Source organism: Tenrec ecaudatus, chromosome 9 (genome assembly GCF_050624435.1).
Source record: "Tenrec ecaudatus isolate mTenEca1 chromosome 9, mTenEca1.hap1, whole genome shotgun sequence".
Classification (NCBI taxonomy): Eukaryota; Metazoa; Chordata; class Mammalia; order Afrosoricida; family Tenrecidae; genus Tenrec; species Tenrec ecaudatus.
In genome coordinates, this window is record NC_134538.1 from 150,091,271 (window position 1) to 150,118,412 (window position 27,142).

The 27,142-nt window shown below is 47.0% G+C and overlaps 1 protein-coding gene across 2 annotated transcripts in view; it reads left to right on the forward strand.

Annotated features, from left to right (window-relative positions):
* Nucleotides 1-27,142, forward strand: part of MKLN1 (muskelin 1) — a 337,081-nt gene that overhangs the window by 22,502 nt on the left and 287,437 nt on the right. For both annotated transcript variants that reach the window (XM_075558675.1, XM_075558674.1), the window contains one exon: nt 5,279-5,374. In XM_075558675.1, coding sequence (XP_075414790.1) covers nt 5,358-5,374 — 17 coding nt within the window. In that variant the 5' untranslated portion in view covers nt 5,279-5,357. The remainder of the gene's footprint in view (nt 1-5,278; nt 5,375-27,142) is intronic.

The window sequence follows — 27,142 nt, forward strand, 5'->3', positions numbered from 1 at the left end:
TGCTGTGGTTGTCACCTAATCTGGTGTCAATTTAAGGTTTAAGAGTGTAGGGGTGGAGTCTAGGCTGTCAATCTGGAGAGAGCCCATGAGACTTCTGTGTGGGCATGGCCTTCTGAGAATTCTGGGAAATCTGGTATTTCCTCCTTGGAGATGGAAAACTCTGCTTTCTGCCACTCCCTGGGAAACATTGCAGAAGACAAGCCACATGGACGCAACCAGACCTCGGAACCCGGAGAAGCCACAGAGAGACCCCTGCCAGCGCTGAGATGCTTACAATGCCGCTGGACCCAAAGACTTTCTACCCACTGGCTTGTGATCATCCTGCATTTGGCTTCATTGCATGTGTCTCATGAGTCTAAAGAGGACTTTATAGATTGATATCAGACTATGGCCTAGGACTGGACTAGGTTGGGATGCTTTCTCAATGATCAATTGCTCTTGTATATAAATCTCTTTCTTATACACATATGTGTGTCCATGGATTTGTTTCTCTAGTCCACCCAGACGAACACACACGCCATGGAGTTGCTTGCTCCCGAGTCCCGGTGACCCCGGGATCAAACAGTTGTGATCCACAGGGTTTTTATTCAATGAATGCTTGTAAGTCATTCTTCCAAGGTCTTTCTTCCAAGTCCATGTGAGTCTGCTGAAACCTGATGATGATGCATGAGATGCATTGGTTGGGAATTGAACCCTGGTCTCCCGAAAGGAAGGCATGTATTCTAATCATGGAGGACAGGGCTAGCTCTCAGGGCTGTCGTTTCGGGTTGGTGACTGCACGTGTCATTGTGCTCCCCGGTAGCACCATCCTGGTCAAGCTGGGAGTCCTGGTGGTCACACAGTGGGCTGAGACCCACAAGGTCAGTGGTTGGAAACCACGATCCACTCCTTGGGAGAAAGGTGAGACTTTCTGCTTCAGTCAAAAGTTTCAGGATCAGTTCTACACTGCCCTGTAGGGTCACTAGGAGTTGGCAGCAACCTTATGGCAGTGAGCATGTTTGTTTTGGGGTCAAGCTGCCTTACCTTCTGCTGGGAGAAAGGTGAATGATTGTGGACATTGGGTATGAGGAATTCTTGTGAGAGTCCGAAACTTCTCTTCTTCTCATGAAGAAGCGGAAGGATGCAGGATAGCAACCAGGTGGTGGGCGCACATCCTCCCAATTGGTTGTTTGTGTGTATCAGCACTAGCCTGTTCCTTGGCCCCTGCCCCTTCCTTCCTCTCCCCATGTGCATTTGCGATGCCCTGGCGCCCCGTCCCTCACCAGACTCAGCCTTCCACATTGCTTGCAGTGTGGGCATCTGTTTTCCACCTGACCCATTTATTTTGGCTTCTGGATTTTGCTTTCAGAGCCGGTCCCTCCTCCAATAGCTGGCTGGCCAGCTGTGGGACCAGCTGCCCACTCCAGATTCCAAGGTTACCAGACTCCTCTCCCTCCCTCTGACTGGTCTGAACACATGCAACAGGACAACAGATGAGCTTGATCATCACAGTGGGACAACTGGAAGCCCTCTGATGTAGGTCACGTGAAACAGAGGCCACGCGTGCCTTCTGATTGAGGCCAGGTGGAGTGAGAGAGACCAGGTCTACATTCATGTACCATTGTGGCCTCGGGTCCCCAGGAAGCACATGTGGACTTGCATGGGTAGAAGGAGATACTTGTGGTTGTGGGTGCTGGCAGCCACTTTCAGAGGGAACCAGCCTCTAGCAACCGAGGGGTTTGTAGGCGCAATTACATGGTTATAATATATAAAGCTTATAGTCGAGTCATAGATGATAGGAGAGAGAGAGTAAAATAAAGGAGTCAGACATATTTCATAGCAGCATTCTCACCTCTGAGATGGCCATGATCTCAGCAGTCAGGTTCTCATAGATAGAGAGGATCTTTTCTGTCTTGGGACATTTATAGGTAGCCATAAGACATGCATACTTACATATGTCACAAGGTGAGCGGTAACCACAGTAAAGTCCCTGAGCTCACAGGTGGGGAAACCTAATACCTGCAGGGCGAAGGGATGCAGGAGGATGGGTGCTGCGGCGGGAAGAGGTGACAAGAATGTCTGCTTCTATAGGGAGATAGACTTAACCACGAGCTCACTTTAAGGCAGCATAGCTGTTCGGGGAGACTCTATGGGAGCGATACCTAAAGCAGGATAATGTGCTTGGACTTTATCTCTAACTTACCAAAGTGGAGGCTTTTCTGCCGTGGAATCCCAGCTTTCCAGGTTCCCTCTGTTCTAAGTTAGGGAATAGAGTCCTCATCCTATTTCCCTCAGTGTGAGTTTCCACAAGCCATTGAGCCAGTTCTGGCTCAAATCAGCCCTGCATGCCACAGACCCAGTCACTGGCCAGTCCTGCACCACCCTCGCCATCCTGGCGACCTTTGAGCCCATTGTGGCAGTCGCCGTGTCAGGCCATCTCTTAGCGTCTTCTTCTTTTTCACTGACCTCTGCTTTGCTAGGCAGGATGTCCTTCTCCAGGAGAAGCAGAGGTAGAGACCCTGAAAGAAAGAACTCGTGTGGTCTCCCTCGTTGTCCAACACTTCATCTAACTCATGTTCTTTCTTGAAGTATTGAAAGAATTCCAGTAACGACCCTTCTGAAAGGAGCCCAGGTGGTGTAGTGGGCTACACAGTGGGTTGCGAACCGCAAGGTCAGCAGTTTGAAACCACCAAAGGCTTAGCTGGAGAAAGATGAGGCTTTCTATTCCCACAAAGGTTTATAGTCTCAGAAACCTATGAGGGCAGTTTGGCGCTGTCCTATAAGGTCACTGTGAATTGGAGTTGACTCAATGGCAATGAGACAGTTTGAGCCGTGTCTTGGGTAACTCCCACCCGATGGTTGGGTGGCACCATGTGAATAAGACATGTGAAGCACATGTATAGAGTTATCTCGGAAGCAGGAGCCGAGAGAAGAACCCCCGGACCATCAAGGAAGAGGAACCGCCAGTGGAGCGCATTCGGGATCTCTCCCCTCTTGACGTGGTGGAAGCCAAGATCAGAGGCACCAGAAGCCATGCAGCACTGAGGTCAGAGGCGGAGACCAGAAGACAGAGCAGAGGAGCCCCACTGCACCTGTGAGACTGGGAGGCAGAGCCCAGGGGTGGGGGCAGAGGAACTTCTTGGCCTCTGGAGACCCGAGGCTAAGGGACCATGTGGCTAAGAGGCTGAGTGAGACCAGGGAGAGAGACCTGGCTGCTGCCTGAGCAGAGGCACTGCTGTGCACAAGACTATGTCCCTCATGTCTTCTGATCCTAGCTTGTGGTGACCTACTAACTCCCCTAATAGGCCCTCTTACACATGAGCATTGTCTGTGAGTTGTGTGTGGCCATTGTAGTGAATTATGGAAACCAGCAAGGGGCGGGGGGAGCAGGGGAGGAACGGTTGGTATCAGAAGCAGATAAAAGAAGGCTGGACACCATGGATGGATGGATGGATGGATGGATTGTGATAAGAGTTGCATGAGCCCCCAGTAAAATGTTTTTTTTTAAAAAAAAAGACTCTGGAAGCTTGTCTGGACTCCGCCTCCTTGGTGTAGCCCCCAAGGAGGTCAGATGTGGAGGCCCCTCCCACAGCTTTCCCCTGGATTCTCTCCCCATCATGTTCCTTTACCCATGGCCAGCATTTCTCATTTGTCCCTGCGGATTCAGCTGTCTGTCACGGACTGGTGGTTCCTCAAGCTGCATCTTCAGACGTCTAGACCGCACCGCCTCGTGGTGCTCTGTGGCTGTCCCCCAGGCATTGCCAACCAAGCATGTTCAAAGCTAAGCTCGCCTGAGGCTCTCCTATCTTCTGCTCGCTCTTTCTGTCAGTGAATGGCATCACCTTCCACGCAGTTGTCCCAGCCCCGGATCCCAACAGGCATTCCCGGCTTCCCCCTCGGCAGCATCCCAGCATGCAGTCAGTTGCAAACTTCAGGAGATTTTACCTCCTCTGAACACAGCTGATGATCATCTGCAGAACTCCGTGGCTGCTTCCCTTTCTGGTCTCATTTCTGACAAATTTTTGGCTGAGGCGACAGGAACCTGCTGCTTCCAGTAATCAGAGCTAGCAGTCCTGTCAGCTACCTCCAAAATGCAGTGTGTGTGTGTGTGTGTGTGTGTGTGTGTGTGTGTGTGTGTAGGTGGCGGGGGGGGCTTCCGCGCAAACCACACATCCCTCGCCTCTTTGTTTGGCTAGCTCCTCTGTTTGTTGTTGTGTGCTGTGGTGTCCATGACAACTCAGTGACCCTATAGGACAGAGTAGGAGAGCCCATAGAGCTCCTTAGCTTGTCATCTTTATGGGCATAGTTGCCAGGTCGTCTCTCCTATGGTGCAGCAGCTGGTGGATTTGAACCCTCAACCTTTTGGGTAGCAGCCAAGACTGAACCATCCCAGGCTCCCACCCTAACAGAGTCTGGGTTAGGCCATCCTTCCAGTGCATCAATATGTGTCTTAGACCTCACACCACTGTTTTAGCTTTCTGGTTCTCCTGCTCCTATCTTGCTCTGCTGGAAGGTCCCTAGATACAGGGACTGTATTTATCCTATCCACCTTTGTGGATTATTGCCACATGGATTTATCTCACAATAAATGAGGAAAAGACTGAAGCCAAGGATGGTGTCTTATTTGGTGAGCTAGTTACAGTTTATTGTGCCAACCTGGCTGATAAACACATGTGAGATTAATTGAAGGGCAGAGAGATAAATGACTCGGTGAGCCTCGCGTTCCTAGTTCTTGGGTTTCTTGCTTTCTGATGGTTGGACCAGGGTGTAGTTGCCTTAGCCTGTTCCCTGCTTCAGTTGGCAAGGCTCATGTCTGCGAGACATCCCTGAGGAGAAGCCACATGGGTCTACCCTGATGCAGCCCTGGGTTCAGGAGCAGCCGTGTGGAGACCCCTGCCAGCGCTGAGATGCTTACACGTTCACTGACTTGGCTTTCCTCCTGCAGTCGGCATCATTGTGTGTGTTTTGTGAGATTGAGGAGGACTTTGTAGATCGGTGTCAGACATATGGGCTAAAGTTGGACTTAGGGGCTTGGACATCACTGGGTTGGGATGCTTTCTGAATATACACTTACTCTTAATATAAAATATATATATGAATTTTGGTGGATTCCCCCCCCCCCCCAGCTTACCCAGAGTAACACACTTGGATCTTAAGAAAACACACCAAAACCCTTTAGCACCACAGGGACTTGGAGACAATCTGAAAATTGTTGGAATTTACTTACACTAGAACCACACCGCCAGGATAGGGAATAGAAGTAGATTTCACATCTCTTCCTTATGGGCTTCTTTTCCAGAGTTCAGTGTCCAGACTCTGAGCTGTGTTCCGGGGCCACCCAAGCATCCCACCCTCCTGATTCTCAGTAACCTGGGAGCATGGGCGTCGGAATAAGGTAAGTGTCTGCTTTTCACTGTTTGCTCTGTTGCCTCGTTTGAGCTCTGCACTGATCTGTAGAGCAATGGTCTTGGTCATCTCCTTTCTGGAGTTTTTATCAGAAAGTGTTTGGGGACTTTCCACAATGGGAATATCATGTGCATACAAATGCTTGGTCAGCTCTTAAAGAATTGTGTCCTTTGAGAGTCTCTTTAAGACTGTTTAACTCGGCGGATGGGCAATGATGAAGGATCTACAATCGTTTCCAATATGGTTCGGTTAGGTTGTGGTCAGGTGCCGTCAAGTTGGCTCCAATTCGTAGCAATCTGATGTACAACAGAATGAAACACTGCCTGGTCCTGCCCCATCCTCTCAGTCATTCTTCTGCTTGATCCCCTTGTCGCAGCCACGGGTCAATCCAAATCCTCGAGGGCCTTCCTCTTTCCCCTCCTTTCTGCTTTACCAGACTTGATGTCCTGTTCCAGGGACTGGTCTCTCCTGATAAGGTGTCCAAAATGAATCAAAGTCTTGCCATCGTCACGTCTAAGGAATATTCAAGATGTACTTCTTCTGAGATGTATTTGTTTGTTCTTCTGGCAGTCCATAGTACCCTCACTAATCTGTACCAACATTATACTGTGACTCCACATAGCGGCAAAAGAAATCTGAAAGACTTGCTGAGACCACCCTTGGGCACAGAGATTCACACGCAAAAGTAGAACATGACCAAACACCTTCAAAAATGATTCTGCTTTAGCCAGACTATCTGTAGACTGTGTTCCATTGTGTCCTGCTCATAACTTTCTCCTGCTTTTAATGTTTTAAAAATAACACTTAAGTGTTATGACTTTTTTTGGCCAACTTATCTGGTTATGGTTTCTCTATCTTGCTAAGAGGTAAGCTTCATCAGAGGACAGATTTTGTGTGTCCACCACTCCTCTTTGCTCAGAACTTGGATCAGTAAGTGGGATGTGGTACACACTCAATAAATATCTGTTGGTTGACCGAGCCATATCTTTGCACACTATTACTGGGTTTTGTTTGTTTATTTCATAGAGGCTGGTGTACCCCTACATCTCTGGGGGGCTATTGCCTTTGCCCTTTTCCCCTGTAACACTTTTATTGATGGCTAAGATGATAACACTGGTAACAAACCTACGGAAGGATCATAAATACATGGGCTGAGTTAGTCAGTGTTTCCATCCCCCAGCCCCAGATCCTGGTAGTATGTAATGATAAATCGCACCTGAGGATGGGAAGTTTAACGGGCACAGATCTGAAGTACTCAAAGATCCCCAATCAGACTGACCAGTGCCGGCTGGCGTGAGAGGATCTGGAAGATGCTCAGTCCCCTGTGGATGGTGAGCAGGTGAGGAGTCAGCACCATGTACTGCCACATGCAGACGAATCTGGCTGCTGAGTCATTCACAGAGATAGCGGATTCAGAAAGGGAGCTGGCTCTCTGGTTCTCAGGGGTGATCTGACCACACTGGGTCTGTTTCATGAATTTGGGGTTTGGCCTGTAAGAGAGATAGATGTTGATAAATAGACAATGGTTCAGAAGAGGACCGGGGATAGTGAGGAATCTGGTCCGCAGTGCTGTATCAGAAATGTCTAGAGGATCCAAGTCTTGGGGTGGTGCGAGGAGGGGGGGATGGCGGGCCTCCCCAGGTGGGAGGGATTGTCCTGCAGAGGGATGATTAGACTTCTTCTGCGTGACCTCAAGCGACGGCTCTACAGTCAGAGAGCAGAGGACGGTTACATTTCAAGAGATCAACTGTTAGCTTTACTCAGCAATCACATAAGGAACCCTAACGGCGTCGTGGGTGATGCTCTGGGCTGATAGCCAGAGGTCAGCAGTTGGAAACCATCAGCTACTCTACCAGAGAAAGACGAGGCCGTCAACTCTATAAAAAGTCACAGCCTTGCTTCCCCGCTGCTTCTCCACTTTCTCTCTCTCCTCTCCCTCAAAGAAAACAAAAAGAGCCACAGCCCTAGGAGTCCACAGCGTAGTTCTCCCCAGCCCTGTAGGGTCACATGCGTCAGAATGAACTCAATGGCAGGAGTTTTTGAGTCACAGCCCCTGACGGTAGTGAGTTCTCCCAATCCTGGTGATATTCAGGCCGAAGCTGGAAGCCATGTCCCATTGCAGGACACATTTGTGATATAAATGCAAACACTGGGGTGAGGAAGTAGGGAAAGCATAAATAGTCCCAATAACTAATACGTGTGAGTACTTCCAATAGGGCGGGCACTATGACAGCGGATTGACTTGGGTCGTCCGTCGTTAAGGTGGACTATTCTGAGTAGGTGGCTCTGGCTCAGTTGTCTTTTAAGTGCCTTCCAAACCGAGGGCTCATCCTGTGGCGGTGTATGTGACGGTGTGTGTGACGGTGTGTGTGACGGTGTGTGTGACGGTGTATGTGACCGTGTGTGTGACGGTGTGTGTGACGGTGTGTGTGACGGTGTGTGTGACGGTGTATGTGACCGTGTATGTGATGGTGTATGTGGCACTGTATGTGATGGTGTATGTGACGGTGTGTGTGACGGTGTATGTGACGGTGTGTGTGACCGTGTGTGTGACGGTGTGTGTGACGGTGTATGTGACCGTGTGTGTGACGGTGTGTGTGACAGTGTGTGTGACGGTGTATGTGACGGTGTGTGTGACGGTGTGTGTGACGGTGTATGTGACAGTGTATGTGACAGTGTTCCGCTGCTGCTCCTAAGGCTCGCAGCGACTCAGTGTTCAGAAGCAGACAGCCTCTTCCTCTTTTCTCATCTATTTGCCTATAGACACTCCACTGAAACCTGTCCACTGTCATGACCCTGCTGATATTGGAAATCAATGTCAGTGGCATAGCTTCCCGCACCACGGCAACACAGGAGCCACCACAGTACACCTCACGGACAGACGAGTAAATAGACCACAGACTAGCAGAAGCATGAACAACCCTAGCTTGGAAGAAGTCTGACCAGAGTGCTTCCTAGAGGCGAGGGTGGCAAGAGTTCTCATGTCCTTGGGACCTGCTCTCAAGGTAGACCAGTCCCTGGAGAAAGGACATCATGCTCGGTAGAGTAGAGGAACAGGGAAAGAGGAAGGCCCTCCGTGAGATGGGTTGGCATGGTGACTGCCGCGATGGATTCGGATACAGCAGTGGTTGAGAGGATGGCTCGGGACCGACCCTTGCCCTGATGTTCATGGGGACAGGATGAGGCAGAACCGACTTGATGGTGCCTCACAGCACAACCCGCTCACCCAAGGCGCTGTTTGGTGCCCATGACTTATATTGAGGCCCTTAATCCTCACAACTTTGGGCGGGAGGTACCGACATCCTTGCCATTTTACCACTGAGAAAGCCGAGGCACAAGATTTAAATAACTTGCCTAAGGTCACCTAGTTAGAAAGTGGACCAGCCAGAGCCTGCACCTGGACAGCCCAGCTTAAGCATCCACATGCTTCCCTACTGCACTCACAACACCCACAGCGGATCTCTGGAAGAGCTGGAACCCCCACGTGGATTCCGACTCCAAGTCTCAGTTTTGTTTTTTCCTGATGCTCTTGTTGATGATCACAGATTATATCCTAGACACAAGAAGATGTTGCATAAGTTGTATGTCCACTGAAGTGTTGGGAAGAGAGGTGGCATTTAGAGGTTGTGGGTTTGACTGTGGGTCATGGGTTTGACTGTGAACTAGAGAGTCGGGGGTTTGAACCCACCAGCTGTTCCAGGAAAGAAAGATGAGGCAGTCTGCTTCTGTAAAGATTGCAGCCTCAGAAACCGGGGAATCGTTTTGCTCTGTCCTATGGGGTAACTCTGAGATAGAATCAACTCGATGCGCCCTGGGTTTGTTGTCTGTTGGTTTGTTTTTATTTGTTTGGGGTAATGCACAGCTTGTGCTTGACTACTAGCCTGAAGTTTGGTGGCGGTGTCGTCCGGGACACCTTGGGAGAAAAGCCTGGTGACCTGCTGCAGGCAGGTCATCCCTGTCGAGCACATGGGTTTGCCATGATTCACACCCGACAGGCGGACATTGCTTTGTTTTGGTTAATGGTGAGCGAGGAGCATCTTGTTGCAAACTAAACCATCTGTGTTCTGGGGGCGTTGTAGAGTCAGCCAGAATTTGGGCTTTCCTTCTCAGGGGTCGTCCGATTCATAACAGGAGCAAATGACAGTTAAGAAGTAGCAACGAAAATAATGTTATGGTTGGGGGTCACCACAACATGAGGAACTGTATTAAAGGGTCGCAGCATTAGGAAGGTTGAGAACCACTGAACTAGCGGGCAGTTATGTGGCTCATCAGTGCCACACGACACCCTGGTTCTATCACCGGCTCCGTGTGACCTTTCTGAAAGGGACTGGCCAGTCATCTTGCAAATGGACTTGGGTCTCTATTGTATCCATGCCCCTTCACACCGAGTTGGTTGTGTGTTTTTGAACTTTTGATACTTCTTCCGGTTGATACCTCATGACCACACTGGCTGGTCTGCTTCTTCCACGTGGGCCTTGTTGCTTTCCTGCTAGATAGCCACTTGTTTAATTACAAGCCTTTAAGGCGCTCTATCTTTTGATAGCCAGCCGCCATCAACTTTCTTCACCACATTTTCATGGGATATTTTTTCCTCCATGCTTTCATCTTCAATCTATTTGTGTCCTTGAAGCTAAGGTGGGTCTCTTATAATTGGACCATATCTTTTTATTCATTCTAGTGCTCTCTGCATTTTGATTATCCATTAACATCCACTGTATTTACTGATAAAAACTATCTTGTGTCCTCTATTTTAGAGTGTGTGTATGCGTGTGTGTGTAGTGTTATGTATGTGTGTGTGTTAAACCTTCTTTGTCTTTGCCTGTTACTACTGCTTGCTTTTGTGTTTGTTGGTTTATTGTAGTGACTTGTTTGGGTTCCCTTTTGTGTATTAAAAAATATATATTTTCCTCATGGTTACCATGAATATTACATTTTAAAGCTTGCATTTATCCCGCAACCTTTAAAAACCAAATTTAAATCTTCCCACACGAAAGAAGGTGGCAAGATGTACAGCAATAAGAATAAGACGGGCTCAATCCAATACCTAATATATAAGCAGGAGTGAAGAGGCAGAAAGGGAGAAATGAAGCACATAATTGCTGAAAGTGTCAAAGCTGTCTCTCCATAATAAAAAATTCTTGGATTGAAAAATACTTCAATTCAAAAATGACTGTGTCTCAATAATTAAGTTGGGTCGGCACTGTGGCAAATTTGAGAAAGAATTGATTATTAAAATGAATGAAGTAAATTACCTCTCCCTCAGTAATTATGGCTTGGGCTAATGTGGGTAGGATCTATCTGATTCTACTGCATTTTTAAGACACCCATCTCTTGTAAGTTTGGGATTTGGGTAATTGTCAAATCAGCCACTGTGGAGTTTTCTGTGCTCGGTGCTGGGACAGGAATTAGTGATGCCTCTTTGTATTCTTTCCTTCAAAGCAGGTGGGATTTTTGTTTTGTTTTCACTGTTTTGTTCCATCGTGTTGGAGACACGGAAGATCCAACTGATGATCTTGACCTTTGTGCTTATGGATTTTTGCTTCTCGGCTTCAGAGCTTTGGAAACATTTGTTTTGATGGCGAAGAGCTAGCCATGCTTTATTTTCACTGGTTCTATTTATTTCTAATGTTATGTTGATCATCTCTAGTTCTAGTCCACTTCCAGGGAAGCGCCTTTATCCACCAAATCTAGAAGCCAACCTTGAGTCAGCTGTTGAGTCAGCTCTCACTCACAGGGACCCTGTCGGCCAGGGTAGAATTTCCCCTGTGGGTTTCCGAGACAGTAACTCTTGATGGCAGCAGGCAGCCTCAACTGTCTCCCAGGGAGCCGCTGGTGGTTTCAAACTGCCAACCCTATGGTTAGCGGCCCAACCAGGGACCCACAGGGCTCCTTGAATTTATATCTCAACAAATAAAATTCCTAGTAGCTCTAGCTTAATTATAGAGGCATAGTCAATATTTTCTTCAATGGATACCCGTGGAGAAAGACATTAACAACGTGTGCTTTGCAGGTGACACAATAAGCACTTGAAGTACTTGCTGCTGAAGATCAAAGCCTCTATCTAGTATGGGTTGCAACTCAATGTAAAGAAAACCCAAATCCTTACACCTGGATCAAGAGACAACTTCAGGATAAATGAAGAAAAGATTGAAGTTATCAATGATTGCATTTTACTTGGATCCATAATCAATACTCACAGAAGCAGCCATCATGAAACCTAACAACACATTACATTGGGCAAATCTGCTGCACAAGATCACTTTAAAGTGTTGTAGAACAAGGATGTCACCTTGAGGACTGAGGAGTACCTGGACCAAGCCACTGCATTGTCAATCACCTCATATACATGCGAAAGTTGGATAATGTGTTAGTCCAGACAGACTAGAGAAACAAACCCAGTGACACATATGTGCAATAGAGAACGTTATATCAAAGAGTAATTACACATTAAGGAAACATCCCAGCCCAGTCCAGTGCAAGTCCATAAGTCAGATATTAGCCGATATGTCCAATACCGGTCTACAAGTTCCTCTTCAGACTCATGCAACACATGCAATGACGCCGAATGCAGGATGATCACAGGCCAGTGAGTGGAAAACTCTTATGAATCCAGTGGTGGTGGAAGCATCTCAGCGCTGGTGTGAGTCTCCATGTGGCTCCTCCAGCTCCAGGGCTCTGGCTCCATCAGTATAGCTCCATATGGCGTACCATCGGGAATGTCTCACAGAGAGACAAGCAGAGTGTGTGTGTGTCTGGCCTCCAGTGAGCTATTTCTCTCGGTCACGCCTCCAAATGAGGTCATCAAGCTGCAACTTGATTGATTGGCTGAATTCCACCCCTTCACTCTTAATTGTCTCAAGTTGACATCAGATTATGTAACCACCACAGACACTGAATGAGAGAGTGAAGAAAACCCTCAGAGAGATGTACTGGCAGGGTGTCTGCAACTAACAAGCACGCTCATCAGAACAATTCTAGACTAAAAGTATGCTTTGAAATACATCATCAGATTTAGCATTGAACTTATAAAATTTGAAGCTGCTTAGATCAATTCTTTGAGCAGCTAAATCCTTATAAGCACACTATTCCTTTTCTTTGCCAAGCCAACACAGTTTGGAAAATTCTTTTCTCAAATATTCCATTCCGTAATTGACCCTGAAGGTAAATTGGCTTAAAGAGCCACATCCCAAACAAGCCCTTTCCCACCGAGTCACCAGTAAATGAATACAGTGGAGCTGCTGGCATTTGGGTTGTATGTCTAATTAGAGTTCTTAGCATCGCAAACATACCATTTACTCGAGTTGGGGTTTTTAATTCTTAACTTGGAGCCCTTTGAGATGAAGACAAGTGACCCTTTGTAGGAAATATGTCAAGAATCAACTCTCTCGGGTTGACCTTTAATTTGTTGCTCACTGACTCAAAATACTGTTTACTTCCAGGCTTGAAGGTGTCTGGGCCTTTTTTTTGTGCGTTAAAAATGAAGACAGAGGGCTCGCACTGCTAGGGTGCATTGGGATTCAGACTCTGTGCTCCCTTCTCCCTGACGCTTTCTGGGTGTTTCTGCAGGAGAAAATGCCTCAGCCAGTTCCGTCTTTACTCTGATATGAACCCACCTTGCACTCCCGGTGGCAGGAGAGGCAGGATGCCTAGTTTGACAACCAGGTAGATGAGTATCCAGGTACTCAACGGTTCACTGCCCTGCTGCTAAGTGAAAGGTTGGTGGTTTGAATCCACTTCCCGAGGTTCCGTGGGAGAAGGACCTAGGGGTCTGCCCCGGTAATGATTAAAATCAAAACCCAAACTCACTGTTATAAAGTCAATTCCAATTCAGAGCCACCCACGACACAAAGAAAACTGCTTCACAGGTGGGAGAAAGACAGGGCTTTCTACTCCTGTAAAGAGTGACAGTCTTGGAAACTCAAAAGGGGTAGTGTTACCTGTCCCAGAGGGACACTGTGAGTCAGCATCAATTCCATGGCAGTGAGTTAACCGTTATGGAAGTAGGCTGCCACATCTTTTGCCCCTCAAGTGGCTGCTGACTGTTGAGGTGTGATGGCTGACTCTTGGGGTAGCAGCTGACCACTTAATCACCGGACCATCAAGTGTCCTCCCACAATGATTGCATCCTAGAAAACCCCAGTGGGGGCGTGGTTCTCCAATCATAGCTTTCACTACCCTGAGAGCCAAAGAACTAGCTGGTGCCCAGTTACCATTACAGAACAGCTCTGATCCAGACCAATGAACTACCAGCCTGGTTCTGGGAGAAAATGTAGAACAAATTCAAAATTATTTAGAAGGGCCAGACTTATTGTTGGAATTCCCAACCTTCAAATCAGGAGCTGGGCCCATTCCTGGGTGGTGGTGGTGGTGGTAGTGGTAGGGGGTTGGGGGGAGGGTGCGTCATCTTATAACCAAACAAGAGACAGGTCTATAAAGTGAACAATAACGCCATAAGGGACTTTCTCCACAGAAGCCAACCGTACAAGTCCAAAAAGGATAGCATTTTCCCCAAACGGAGCTCAGCAGAAAGGGGCAGCAAAGAGTGTCCTGGGAATGATCAGGGAACCCAGGGAGAAGTTGCCTGATGTTACAAATCATAAGGTGTATAAATTGTTGGGTGTAAAACGAATTTGCTCTATGAACTTTTACCCAAGTCACAATTAAAAGTGAAGTTAAAAGGGACTTTCTACCTTGTCCGCCTCTCAAAAAAATACCCCCAAACCTCACTGCCACCGAGTCAATTCAGACTCATAGCCACCCTATAGAATAGATTGTCTGCTTCTAGCCATTTGAAAGCTTCCTTTCCAAATGAATGAGCCCTTCTACCCACGACGGCAGCCTTCAGGATAGATGACAGCGCAACATGAGGAAAACAAAAATCCTCAAACCTGGACCAGGGAGCCACATCACGACAAACAGGGAAAATACTGAATTGTCAAGAACTTCATTTATCTTGACTCCACAATCAATGTCCATGGAAAAAAGCAGTCAAGAAATTACTGTAAATGACGTATTGGGTGATCTATTGAGGAAAAAAAACCCAACTGGTTAAAGGGTGAGAAAGCTAAGGCACTAAGGTGCGCCTCCCTCTTCCAAGCCATGGTATTTTCAATGGTGATTAAAACTAAAACCGAACATGGTACCGTTGAGTCCACGCTAACTCCCCGAGACCTACGAGACAGAGCAGACCTGCCCTGTGAGCTTCCGAGACTGTAACTCCACGGGAGTAAAACGTGCCGTCTTCCCCTCTCACAGTGGCTGGTGCTTTTGAACTGCTGACCTTGTAGTTAGCAGCCCAATGAGTACGCTCTATCAACAGTGAATACATCAATCAACGAACAATCGATGAATCTGAATTGTGGTGTCGATGAAGAACATTGACTGCACTGTGGACTTCCAGAAGACCACACAAACCTGTGTTGGAAGAAATACAGCTGGCACGTGTCTTAGAAGGGAGGATGGCGGGGCTCCTCCTGAGCTTAGCCAGGTTATTGAGATGGAACAGCCCCTGGGGAAAGAGCTCATGCTTGGTAGAGCAGAGAGAGCGTCCGTGAAAAGAGGTGAACTCCATGAGATGGGCTGACACCGTGGCTGTGACAGCGACAATTGTCAGGCTGGTGCAGGACGAGGCAGTGGTTCATTCTGTTTGTCCCCTGAGTCAGAAGTGACTCAATGGACCCTACCAATGACATCAACGACCAGTGACGGTGCTTTCAAGGGTACAATCCCAGCAGAAAGGCGCCTCCATGATCATCTGTTATTACATTTTCACAACACGAACTAGCAGTGGCTTCTCTAGAAGTAAAATTATATGTGATAAAGAAGAAAAAGGAGAGTCGGAATCCTACAAAATGTCATTATTTAAAAATAAACCAAAAGGAACCACTATCATGACCCTAATTATACCTTACAAATCCTGTCAGGGCTAGACCAGAACATGTACACTGGTACAGATAAGAGCTCACAACACAGGGAATCCAGGACAGATAAACCCCTCAGGACCAATCATGAGAATGGAGATACCAGGAGGGTAAGGCTAAGGTGGGGGGAGAAAGGGGGAACCGAACACAATGATTGACATATATCCCCCTCCCAGGGGGATGGACAACAGAAAAGTGGGTGAAAGGAGACAGTGGTCAGTGTAAGACATGAAAAAAATTATAAATTATCAAGGGTTCATGGGGGTCTGTGTGGAAATGAGCTGATACCAAGGACTCAAGTAGAAAGAAAATGCTTTGAAAATGAATGATGGCAACATATGTACAAATGTGCATGACACAATGGATGGATGGATGGATTGTGATAAGAGCTGTAGGAGCCCCCAATAAAATGATTTTTAAAAAAAGAGAAGGAACTATGATGATAGGATATTCTGATGATAGGATATTCAGATGATGGTATACTTATCATGTCTACTTATAGTTTTAAAGCATTCTGGTTTTTACAAACAGATTTTAAAAATTCTTTTATTGATCTTAGAGGACTCATTTTCTTATAATTGAATGACAAATCGTGCAGTGGTTCACATTAATGATTAATATACTATCTTTCTAAAAAATTGCATCAACTCTCATGGCCTTCCTGCGACACTCAGGAGTGGCTTAATGACTCAGTCACTGCGTGTTCCCGCTGCACATCAGAAAATAGAAGAGAGAGGCATTGCCTTTGACCCACTTACTTGTGGGGCGGGGAAAATAAGCCGGACTCAAGTTTCCAGTAGCAAACGCTCTAGCAAAACGACTTCAGCCCTTCAGAACGCTCTCCTCATCTGCTGCTTATTTAACTGAAGCTGAGGTGGCCGATTCCTGCACAAAGGTGACTTTGGAGGAGAGAGATTGTGCCAAACTGGTTCCCTTGTTTTTGTGTTATGCAAGACAAAGACAAGGCATTTAACTGTTTGCTCCTCGGCTATAAGTTTAAGGTGACCCCTTCACGCCAAATGGCAGGCGTTCCAAACTAAAACTTGACTTTAGTGTGGTGAGACGGGGCTCTGGTATCTCTTAGTTCCATCTCGGTACGAACTTTCTGAAGCCCCCTCTGGTTTCCTGGACTACTCTCTGTGCCCACTCAAGACTGTATAATTTAATATGAAATCATTAACTTTGCCCAGTTGAATAAAAATGTACAGAGCTACAGTTGAGTTGTGAGCATGGTATTGTGGAACAATTAAAATGTGTTGATGTAGGAGGGCAACTTCAAACCATTTGTGAACCAGTGGGATGAAAGCTCATGGAATTTCCATCATTTTTGGCATTGTGAAGAGTGCGTCAATGACCGTGACCGTGCACGTCTGTTATGTCTGTCGTTATGACTCTTGCTTCTTTACACGGTAAACTCAGCCGAGGGATTGCTGGATGGCATGGACTTTCCCTTCCCACTGGTTTGCGGCTGCTTCCTATTGCTTCCCACGGAGTCTACATAGCTCCAGCCCCGCCAGCGGTGTAGGAGGGTTCAAATCTCTCAGCAGCCTCTCCAGCATTGGTAGCTTTAGTGGTTCTTGTTTTAACCTGCCTGTCGTTGTTGGTATAAGGTGGTAGCTGATCGTTGCTTTGATTTGCATCTCCCAGATGGCAGATAAGCATTTCATAGAAGGTTTGTTGGCCACTTGGTTGTCTTCTTTGGAGAACTGCCTGTTTGTATCCTTTTTTAAAAAATTGTTTTATTAGGGGCTCATACAACTCTTATCACAATCCATACATACATCAATTGTGTAAAGCACATTTGTACATTCGTTACCCTTATCATTCTCAAAACATTTGCTCTCCACCTAAGCCCCTGACATCAGCTCCTCATTTTCCCCTCCTTCCCTGCTTCCCCCTCCCTCATGAACCCTTGATAATTTATAAATTATTATTTTGTCATATCATGCCCTGTCTGATGTCTCCCTTCACCCACTTTTCTGTTGTCCGTCCTCCAGAGAGGAGCTTATATGTAAATCCCTGTAATCGGTTCCCCCTTACCATTCCACCCTCCCTCTACCTTCCCAGTATCACCACTCACACCGCTGGTCCTGAAAGAATCATCTGCCCTGGATTCCCTGCGTTTCCAGTTCCTATCTGTACCAGTGTACATCCTCTGGTTTAGCCAGATTTTCAAGGTAGAATTCGGATCATGATAGTGGGGGTGCGGGGAGGAAGCATTTAGGAACTAGAGGAAAGTTGTATGTTTCATCATTGCTACATCACACCCTGACTGGTTCGTCTCCTACCTGAGACCCTTCTATAAGGGGGTGTCCAGTGGCCGACAAATGGGCTTCTCCATTCTGCACTCCCCCCTCATTCACTGTGGTAAGATATTTTGTTCTAATGATGCTTGATACCCGATCCCTTCGGCACCTCGTGATCACACAGGCCGGTGTGTGTCTTCCATGTGGGGTTTGTTGCTTCTGAGCTAGATGGCCACTTGTTTCCCTCCAGTTCATATCGTTGGCCCACTTCTTAATTGGATCGTTCATCTTTTTCTCATTGAATTATCGTTTTCTACATAGATCAGTGATCAGTCCCTTGTCTATTGTGTCATTGACACAGATTTCTTCCCCTCTCCTTCTTTGCTTTTGTGATAACTTGTTGTGATGCCCATAAATGGCTTCTTTTTAGTAGATTCTAGTCATCTGTTTTGACATGTAATGTATATATTTCCTTTGCTGTCTTTGACAGTATGTCTATATTTTGCAATATTAATCCCTATTTTTGTGGATGATTTTTATAGCTCTGGGATTTATATTTAGTTATTTGGTCCATCATGTGTTTGTTTTTCACATCGATAAAGAAACATTGGTACATACACACAACGGAGTATTAAATGAACTAAACTCACTGCCATCGAGTTGATTCCAACTTATAGCAACTTGGTAGAACTGCCCCTGTGAGTTTACAAGATGAACTTTTCACAGGAGTTGGAAGCCTCGTCTTTCTCCTGCAGTGTCTGGTGGTTTTGAAATACTCACCTCGGGGTTAGTAACCTAACATGTAACCAGTATGCCACCAGGGCTCCTAATGGGATACTATGCATCATTAAAAACCCATGTTGGGACCATGAAACAACTCAGGACGTGAATGGAGCTGGAGAGCATTACGCTGAGTGAACATAGCCAATCACAAAGGACAAATGCTATGTGAGACCACTCTCTTAAATGGGGCTGGGAAAGAGAGAGGCTTTCATACCACATGGAACAGACTTGGGAGTCTTCCAAAGAGGGGAGGGGGAGGACAAAAGATAAGGCAACAGACTAGACAGTCGATGGGTGTTAACGTGGGTGAGTTGGCAGATGGTGGTTCCCAAGAGGGAGAAGAGAACTCAAGAAGCAGTGGAAGGGGACGCTATTGGGTGGTGGGGTGGCATTAATTAGAACTTGAAACTCTTGAATACAAAGTTGATGATCTGAAATGTAAACCCTTACCAAATTTGCAGTTTTTTACATTGTTATAAGAAAGAGATCATGGAATCTCTCCAGAAATTTTTGAAGCCTCTGCGCCTAATTAAAAAAGGAACAATGAAAGGCCAAATATCACAAAGCAATTGTTCTAGAGGAGAAGGGAGGGGCTGCCTGGAGGAGACAGAGGTAGAAGTGAGACTTCCTGGTCCTTACCTCATTTGGTAGATTCAGTTTTGGTAGGCATGTTGCTATTGTATGTAATTGTAAAATAAAATTCAATTTAAATTTTAGTTTCTCCTTTTTTAACAAAAAAAGAAAAGAAAGAGCCTATTGTGTATCCAGTTGGTGGCACAGAGAACAATGACTTTAGGTGACTTAAGGCATCGTCACTTGACCACCTAGCCCTCATGGGATATTCCCTAGGAACAAAGCGAACTGCAAAGGAAAACATTTTTGTCTGTTTTAGGTAACCATGCATATTGGTGGTGGTTGTGTTGAAATTTCTATTCTGAGTGAAAGGGGATTCAAACAAAAACAAACTCCCTGCATTTGAGTCAGCGCTGACTTGTAGCTATCCTACAGGGCAGGGTAGAACCACTCCTTTGAGTTTCCAAGCCTGGAACTGTTCATGGTTGCTGCAAGTCTAGTTTTGCTCCCTTGAAGCTGCTGGTAGTTTCTAACTGTTTACCTTCTGATTAGTAACCTAACTGGTAGCCCATTATGCCCCCAGGGCTCCTCAATATGGGTGTGGTTGTTACATAATCTGGGGGTCAATGTGGGTCTTGAGAGAGGATTAAGAGTGAAGGGGTGGAGTCTAGTCTGTCAATCAGGTCATAGCCAATGAAACCTCTGTGTGGGCATGGTCTTCTGAGGATTCTGGGAACTCCTGTATTTCCTCCTTGGAGGTGGGAGACATAGTCTCTCTGGGCTCACTCCCTTGCAGACTCTCTACTGACAAGTTTGACTCCCTGCAAGACATCCCTGAGGAGAAGCCACCTACCCTGATGCAGCCCTGGGTGCTGGAGGAGTCACGTGGAGACTCCTGCCTGCGCTGAGATACTTACACTGCCACTGGATCCCCAAGACTACCCACTGGTCTGTGATCTTCCTGCATTTGGTGTCATTGCATGTTTTGTGAGTCTGAAGAGGACTTTATAGATTGGTATTGGACACCTGGGCTAATCTCAGACTTATGGACTTGATCTGGACTGGACTAGGATGCTTTCTCAATATTCAATTGCTCTTGTATATAAAGTTCTTTCCTATACACATACACGTGTCTATGAATTTGTTTCTCCAGACAACATGCACTAACACAATGGGATAAGCCAATCTGAACGATGTGATATTGCAGTTTTTTTCTTCCTTAGTGTCCTTGAAAATGAGGAGTCCCCACATAGGAAACAGGAGATACAGATGTCAATTCAGATGGAAAAGAGAAGAAAAGAAAGAGGAAAAAATGTCACTGCCATCCAGTCTCTTCTGACTCACTTCCACCCCATAGCACAGGACACAGCGTCCCTATGTGTTCCCAAACAGAAAATCTCTACAGTGGCAAACCTCCTCTTTCTCCCGTGAAGGAACTGGTGGGCTTGAACCACCAACCTTGCAATTAGCCGCCCAATGCATAATTCACTACACCACCAGGGCTCCCTTGTCAAAAAGAAGAGGTTAGGCAAATCTCCTGTGACCCTGATTTGAATTGGAAGCTATTGATACAAACAGGATGTGTGGCTATCGACATAGGTAATAAAAAGAGCGATGGAGATGATTCTCCCTAGCTCCTCTGTTTGAGAAAAAGAAGCTTAGAAACCATGGGAAAGCCAGCTGCAATGAGCAGTTGGTATCTCTTACCTTTTGGCAGACACAGGAACTGTCTTTGCACCCATGTCATAAATATGTTTATTCCCAGATATAATGACTACCCATGCCCTGCCAGCCACTCTCTGTTCCCGCCCAGGTCTCCACAGTGGTGTGGGCAGCTGTAGCTCAGCATTGAGGCTCCTCTGATCATCTTTTAGTGCAGCTTTCTCCAAGTGGGATTACCACACCAGAAACCAAGAAACACGGCCACCTGTGGATTCCCACTCATGCTGACCCGAGAGGACAGAGTAGGCAGGCCCCTGTGGGTTTCTGAGACAGCTGGGCTTGGCGGGAGTAGAAAGCCTCATCATTCTCTTGCAGGGTGACTGGAGGTTTTGAACTGCTGGTTTTGCAGTTGGCAGCGCATTGGGTAACCACTACACCACCAGGGCTCCTTCACCACCCCAGTAGTAGACATGTATTCCCACCATTCTGATATCAGTCGGGGAGAGGGGCTGCTTCTTTTTTCTCTGTTTCTCCTTCTTCTATTTTTCTTGTAGAGAAAAGTGAAGAGTAAAGGCAGTGACCTGGAAAATCTTCAGATAGGACATTTACATATTTCCTTTATTAATGATTAACTGCATTATAACCAAGAGCATAATGGCCTAATCAACCTTAATAAACTACTTATAAATCATGCTTTGACTCACCAACACTTGAATTGTGAGCATATGGATTGATTAAGATACTGTTATTTTTTAATATAGCTTCTTGGACATTTTAGTAGTACTTTAGATATTTCTGGGGTTTTTAACGATAACCTTCCCTTTGCATATCTGATGAAATGTGAAACTTTCTTTCCCAAGAATATCTGACAAACTTTGTAAGTAGTGCTTAAAATCTGCCCTTATATATACAATTCCCTGTGAATATGATGAAAGCCAAAAAATGTAAATTACAGATTAGAGATTATAGATAAAATGATCATCTGTTAGAACCCAAAATAAAACAACCCCAAACTTACTACCATCAGATCAATTCCAACTCATGGCAGCCCTGTAGAACTGCCCTTGTGGCTTTCTGGACTGTTACTCTTTTTTTTTTTTAATCATTTTATTGAGGGCTCGTACAACTCTTATCACAATCCTTCCATCCATTGTGTCAAGCACATTTGTGCATATGTTGCCATCATCATTTTCAAAATACTTTCTTTCTACTTGAGCCCTTGGTATCAGCTCCTCATTTTATCCCCTCCCTCCCTCACAACCCTTGATAATTTATAAATTATTATTATTTTGTCATGTCTTACACTGTCTGATGTCTCCCTTCACCCACTTTTCTGTTGTCCATCCCCCAGGGAGGGAGTTATATTTATATCCTTGTGATCAGTCCCCCTTTTCCCCTCCACCTTCCCTCCACCCTTCTGGTATCGTTATTGGTTCTGAGGAGTTTATCTGTCCTGGATTCCTTGTGTTTCCAGTTCTTATCTGTACCAGTGTACATCCTCTCGTCCAGCCAGATTTGTAAGGAAGAATTGGTATCATGATGGGGGGAGGGGGGAAGGACGCATTAAACAACTAGAAGAAAGTTGTATGTTTCATCATTGCTGTACTGTACCCTGACTGGCTCCTCTCCTCCCTAACGATCATTCTATAAGGGGATGTCTAGTTGCCAACAGATGGGCTTTGGGTCTCCCCTCCGCACTCCTCCATCATTCACAATGATAAGATTTTTTGTTCTTTGATGCCTGATCCCTGAACTAGGAGGCAAAGGGCACTTATAGATGTCTAAATACAGGGATGTACATATGTAAATATATTTGTATATGATGATGGGGAAATAAATCTATGTACATATGTTTATAGGTTTAATATTAAAGAAGCAGATGGACATTGGGATTCTACTCAACTACTCCCTCAGTGCAAGAACACTTTGCTCTATTAAACTGACATTCCATGCTGCTCACCTTCCCGACACGATCACTGTAGACAAAGCGGGTGCATAATCAAATGTGGTGAAGAGAGCTGATGGTGCCCAGCTATCAAAAGATATAGCATCTGGGGTCTTAAAGGCTTGAAGATAAACAAGCAGCCATCTAGCTGAGAAGCAACAAAGCCCACATGGAAGAAGCACACCAGCCTGTGTGATCACAGGCTGTAACTCTTTATGGGAAAAGAAAGCCTCATCTTTCTCCAGAGGAGAAGCTGATGGTTTTGAACTGCTGCCCTTGCAGTTAGCAGTCTAACTGGTAATCCACTGTATTACAAGGGTTCTTCTGTGAGAGCCAGAGGAGCATTAACGTTCATCAGTCTAACCTCTTCTCCTGACGTGACACCTGGGGGGGGGGACTAAGGCCAAGGTCAAACCACTAGTGTGTGACAGACGGAGGTAAAAACCCACATCTGATCAGGACAATGCCCTACCGAGAATTAGCCAAAACCAGAAAGAAGGCAGTAGAAAAAAAAGAGAGAGAGGGAAAAAACGGGTATGTCTGAGAGATGAGGTCTAGGGTACCTTCCTTTGAAATTCTATTGTTATGTCACCTTTTCCATCACGATCCTTTCTGTAAACTGTCGGAAATGACCCACAGCCGTGTGATGCAGTCGGGCAAAGGAGCTGCTTTTACTACTCAGGAAATGAGGAATAAAGGATGGGCTTCTAATCCGTGTTGGCAGGTGCTGCCAAGTCTATTCTGCCGGACAGACTGGCTCTGCTCCTTGGGGTTCTCTCAGCTGCCACCTCCCAGGAGCAGCTCACAGACCACGCTCTCTGACACCACCAGGGAGGCTTTGAACCGACTAGCTTTGTGTTAGCAGCTGAGCCCACACTGTTGTGGTCCCTCGGTTCTTTGACTGATACTTCGTGTGGATTTATACTCAACTGGAAGACTCATAGCAACCCTACTGGATGGCGTGGCGGGGCCGGCTAGCGTCGTGGTTGCGCTTTGGCTTGCTAAGAGCAAAGTCAGCAGTTGGAAACCACCAGCAGCTCCTCGGGAGGAACACAAGGCTTTCTACTCCGATAGAGATGTCGTCTCAGACCTGTGAGTCTGGGTCCTCTAGGGTCAGAGTTGACAGGAAGGCAATGAGTTTGGTTTGCGAGGTTTGTGAGTCTCCCACACTGTAACTCTGTGTGGAAGTAGAAAGCCTCATCTCTCTCCCAAAGAGTGGCTAGTGGCTTCAAACTGCCGGCTTGCGGTTAGCAGCCCCATGCATAACCCACTATGACTCTATGGCTTGGGATTTATAGTCATGCTACATAACTAGTCTCTGGAGTCCTCTCTTTCAATATCTGTCCATACACGGGCACATGTGTATGCGGACATCCATTTATGCACACCACATTCTAGGTATGAGGTTGTTGTGGTTTAATGGTAGACTTTTGCTGGGCCCCCAGGATGCCAGTCCTCATGCACAGTGGCCCCTCCCACTCTGTCCACAGACCTGTGTATGTTCCTGGCTTCTGCAAGGCCTGGATTGGGCAGAACTTTCTCCCATGGGGCCTGGAGTCTCCGTGAGCCAGGGGCCCTGCTGGGACAGCAGACCACAACAGAAGCACTGTTGGAAGCGCTTCATTTGCATTCTGCCTGGAATTCTAGCTGCAGCAATAGGCAGATCATGTGACTTGTCCTGGATGGTTCCAGAGGGTCAGACTCAGGATTCGAACGCAGGCAGCAGCAAGACGGAGCTGTGTTTGCTGCTGGAACTGTCTGGCTTTGCCAGCTCTCTCACTTCAGGGTCAAAGAGCCTCTCCTTTGAGCCATACGATGGAATTCCTTAAATGCAACAAAACAACAAAGCTCAAGAGACTCCTCAATCCTTCACCATGCCAACTCTGTGATCTTTCAGTCCTCGCTTAAAATGTGGGTCTGATGAGGCCCACTTCATAGGTAGGGACTGCTGGGCGGATTAAATGGGATAAATTGCATCCATTCCTCAATCAGAGCCTTGGCAGGCGGCACCTGCCCAGTAAATAACTGCTGTCATCAGCTGTCCTTGTCAGCAGCGGCAGCAGCATCAATATCGTCACCCACAACATTATCACAGTCATTCCTTTCTCTGCCTATTGACCTCTCTTTAAAGGTGACAGCTCCTGGAAGGGATCAGACACTCCCCAAGGGACCAGTGAGTCACCAGAAGCATCTTTCCTTGACAGGAGTGAGCGGGACATCTCCTAGCCCAGGGGATAAAAGGGAGAGAATGAAGAGTGATAGGGAGCACCCCCACTCCCACCCTCATCCTCCCCAAGACAATTTAGAGAAGTTTTGCCACCAACTAGTGGGCTAAGGGAGGAGTCCTGGTGGCATAGTGGCTAACTATGAGCCTTGGGTTGCTCACTGCAAGGTCAACAGTTTGAAACCACCCGCTGCTCCACAGGAGCAAGATGAGGCTTTCTACTCCCATAAACAGTTACAGTCCCGGAAACCCCCAGGGGCAGGGCTCCCCTGTCCTATAGGATCACTGTGAGTCCGCGTCGACTTGATGGCAGCGAGGGCTGGCTGGGATGAGCCCTGGTGGTACAGTCACTAAGTGCTCGGCTTCTAACGGAAAGGTTGGCAGTTCAATTCCACAGAGTGGGTCTGTGGGGAAAAGTCTGTGATCTGCTCCTGGAAATATTACAGCCTAGAAAACTCCATCCATGGGCAGTTCTACTCCATCCCTTGGGGTCACTGTGAGTAGGAAGTCCACTCGATGGCATGGACCCCCAAGAAACAATAGGTGGATACTTTTACAAAGCTCTTTGTCTGAACATGTGCATAAGCAAACGTGGTGAAGAAAGCTGATGGTGCCCGGCTATCAAAATATATAGTGTCGGGGGTCTTAAAGGCTTGAAGATAAACAAGTGGCCATCTAACTCGAAAGCAACAAAGCCCACAGAAAAGAAGCACACCAGCCTGTGTGATCACGAGGTGATGAAGGGATCAGGTAGCAGACACCAAAGAACAAAACCATCATTGTATGATCACCTTCTCCACATAAACACTGAAGTTGAATGTGTGCATAAAAAGTAAGTGTGATGAAGAAGGCTGATGGTGCCCGGCCATTGAAAGATATAGCATCGAAAGATATAGGTCTTAAAGCTTGAACGTAAACAAGTGGCCATCTAGCCCAGAAGCAACAAAGCCCACATGGAAGTAGCACACAACATGTGCAATCATGAAGGGCCGAGGGGACCAGGTTTCAAGCACCAAAGGCAGGGGAGGGGGGAAATCATATCATCGTGAATGAGGGGATCGCGTGATGGGGACAAATGCCCATTAGTAGAAAACTGGACATCCCTTGCAGAGGGGTAGTGGGGAGGAGATGAGTCACTCAGGGTTCAGTGTAGCAATAATGAAACTCACAACCTTCCTCTAGTTCTTAAATGCTTCCTCCCCCCACCTATCATGATCCCAATTCTACCTTGCAAACTTGGTGAGACCAGAGAATGCACAACAGTACAGATGGGAACTGGAAACACAGGGAATCCAGGACAGATGAGCCCCTCAGGACCAGCGGTGAGGGTGGCAATACCAGGAGGGAAGGGGGGTGGGTAGAAAGGGGGAACCGATCACAAGGATCTACATATAACCTCCTCCCTGGGGGATGGGCAACAGAGGTGGATGAGGGGAGATGTGCAGCAGTGTAAGATAAGATAAATTAATAATTTATAAATTATCAAGGGTTCATGGGGGAGGGTGGGAAGGAGGGGGAGGAGGGGAAAGGAAAATGAGGAGCTGATTCCAGGAACCTGGGCAGAAAGTGAGTTTTGAGAATGATAAGGGCAATGAGTGTATAAGTGTGCTTTATACAATTGATGTATGTGCGGATTGCTAGGAGCCCCAATATAATCATTTATTTTTAAAAAAACGATTTGCCTGTAGCCCAGGGCTCTTCTAGGGGAGCAGTGGTCCCTCTGAGGCTTCCGAAGGACCTGGCAGGGCATGTGGACGGCCCTTCTGAGCAGGCTGCGCAGACTTAGTCTAAGGAGTCCAGCCCCACGTCATCCTGCCCAGGCTCACGAGAGGCCATGGTGGAGGTGGACGCACAGCCCTCGGCCCAGGCCTGGCACCAAAGACAGTTTCTCATCGTCCCCGCAGGCACGGGACATGGACCGCACAGCATGGGAGAGCTTGTTAGAACTTCAGACACCTGTGCCCCTGGACCAAGGCTGGGTGCCAGTCTTCAGCCCTGCGCCTACCGCTCCTCAACTGAGAGGTGGAAGGTGGCCTGCTGCTGCTCACAATTTCTGCCCCAGGTCTGTCTGCTCGCTGACCCTCCGGCCTCGCTGCTGGGCACTCCCGCCTCCCAGGCCCACGAACTCCTTCATGTCTGTGTTCTAGGTTCTCAGCTTTGTCGTGATGCACAGTGCATCAGTACGTCATACGATGTCAAACAGTACAGAAGGGGCTATGACACAAGGGCCATATCGGTGCCCCTGCAGACCCCTGTTCCCTTCCCCAGAAGCAACTCCCACGGGTCCCCTCATTTAGAGGATATGGTGTCATGAGGGCCACGGGTACCCACTATTCTAGATGCTTAGGGTTGGGTGTGTCTTAGAAGAAGTCCAACCAGAATGCTCACTAGAGGCAAGGATGCA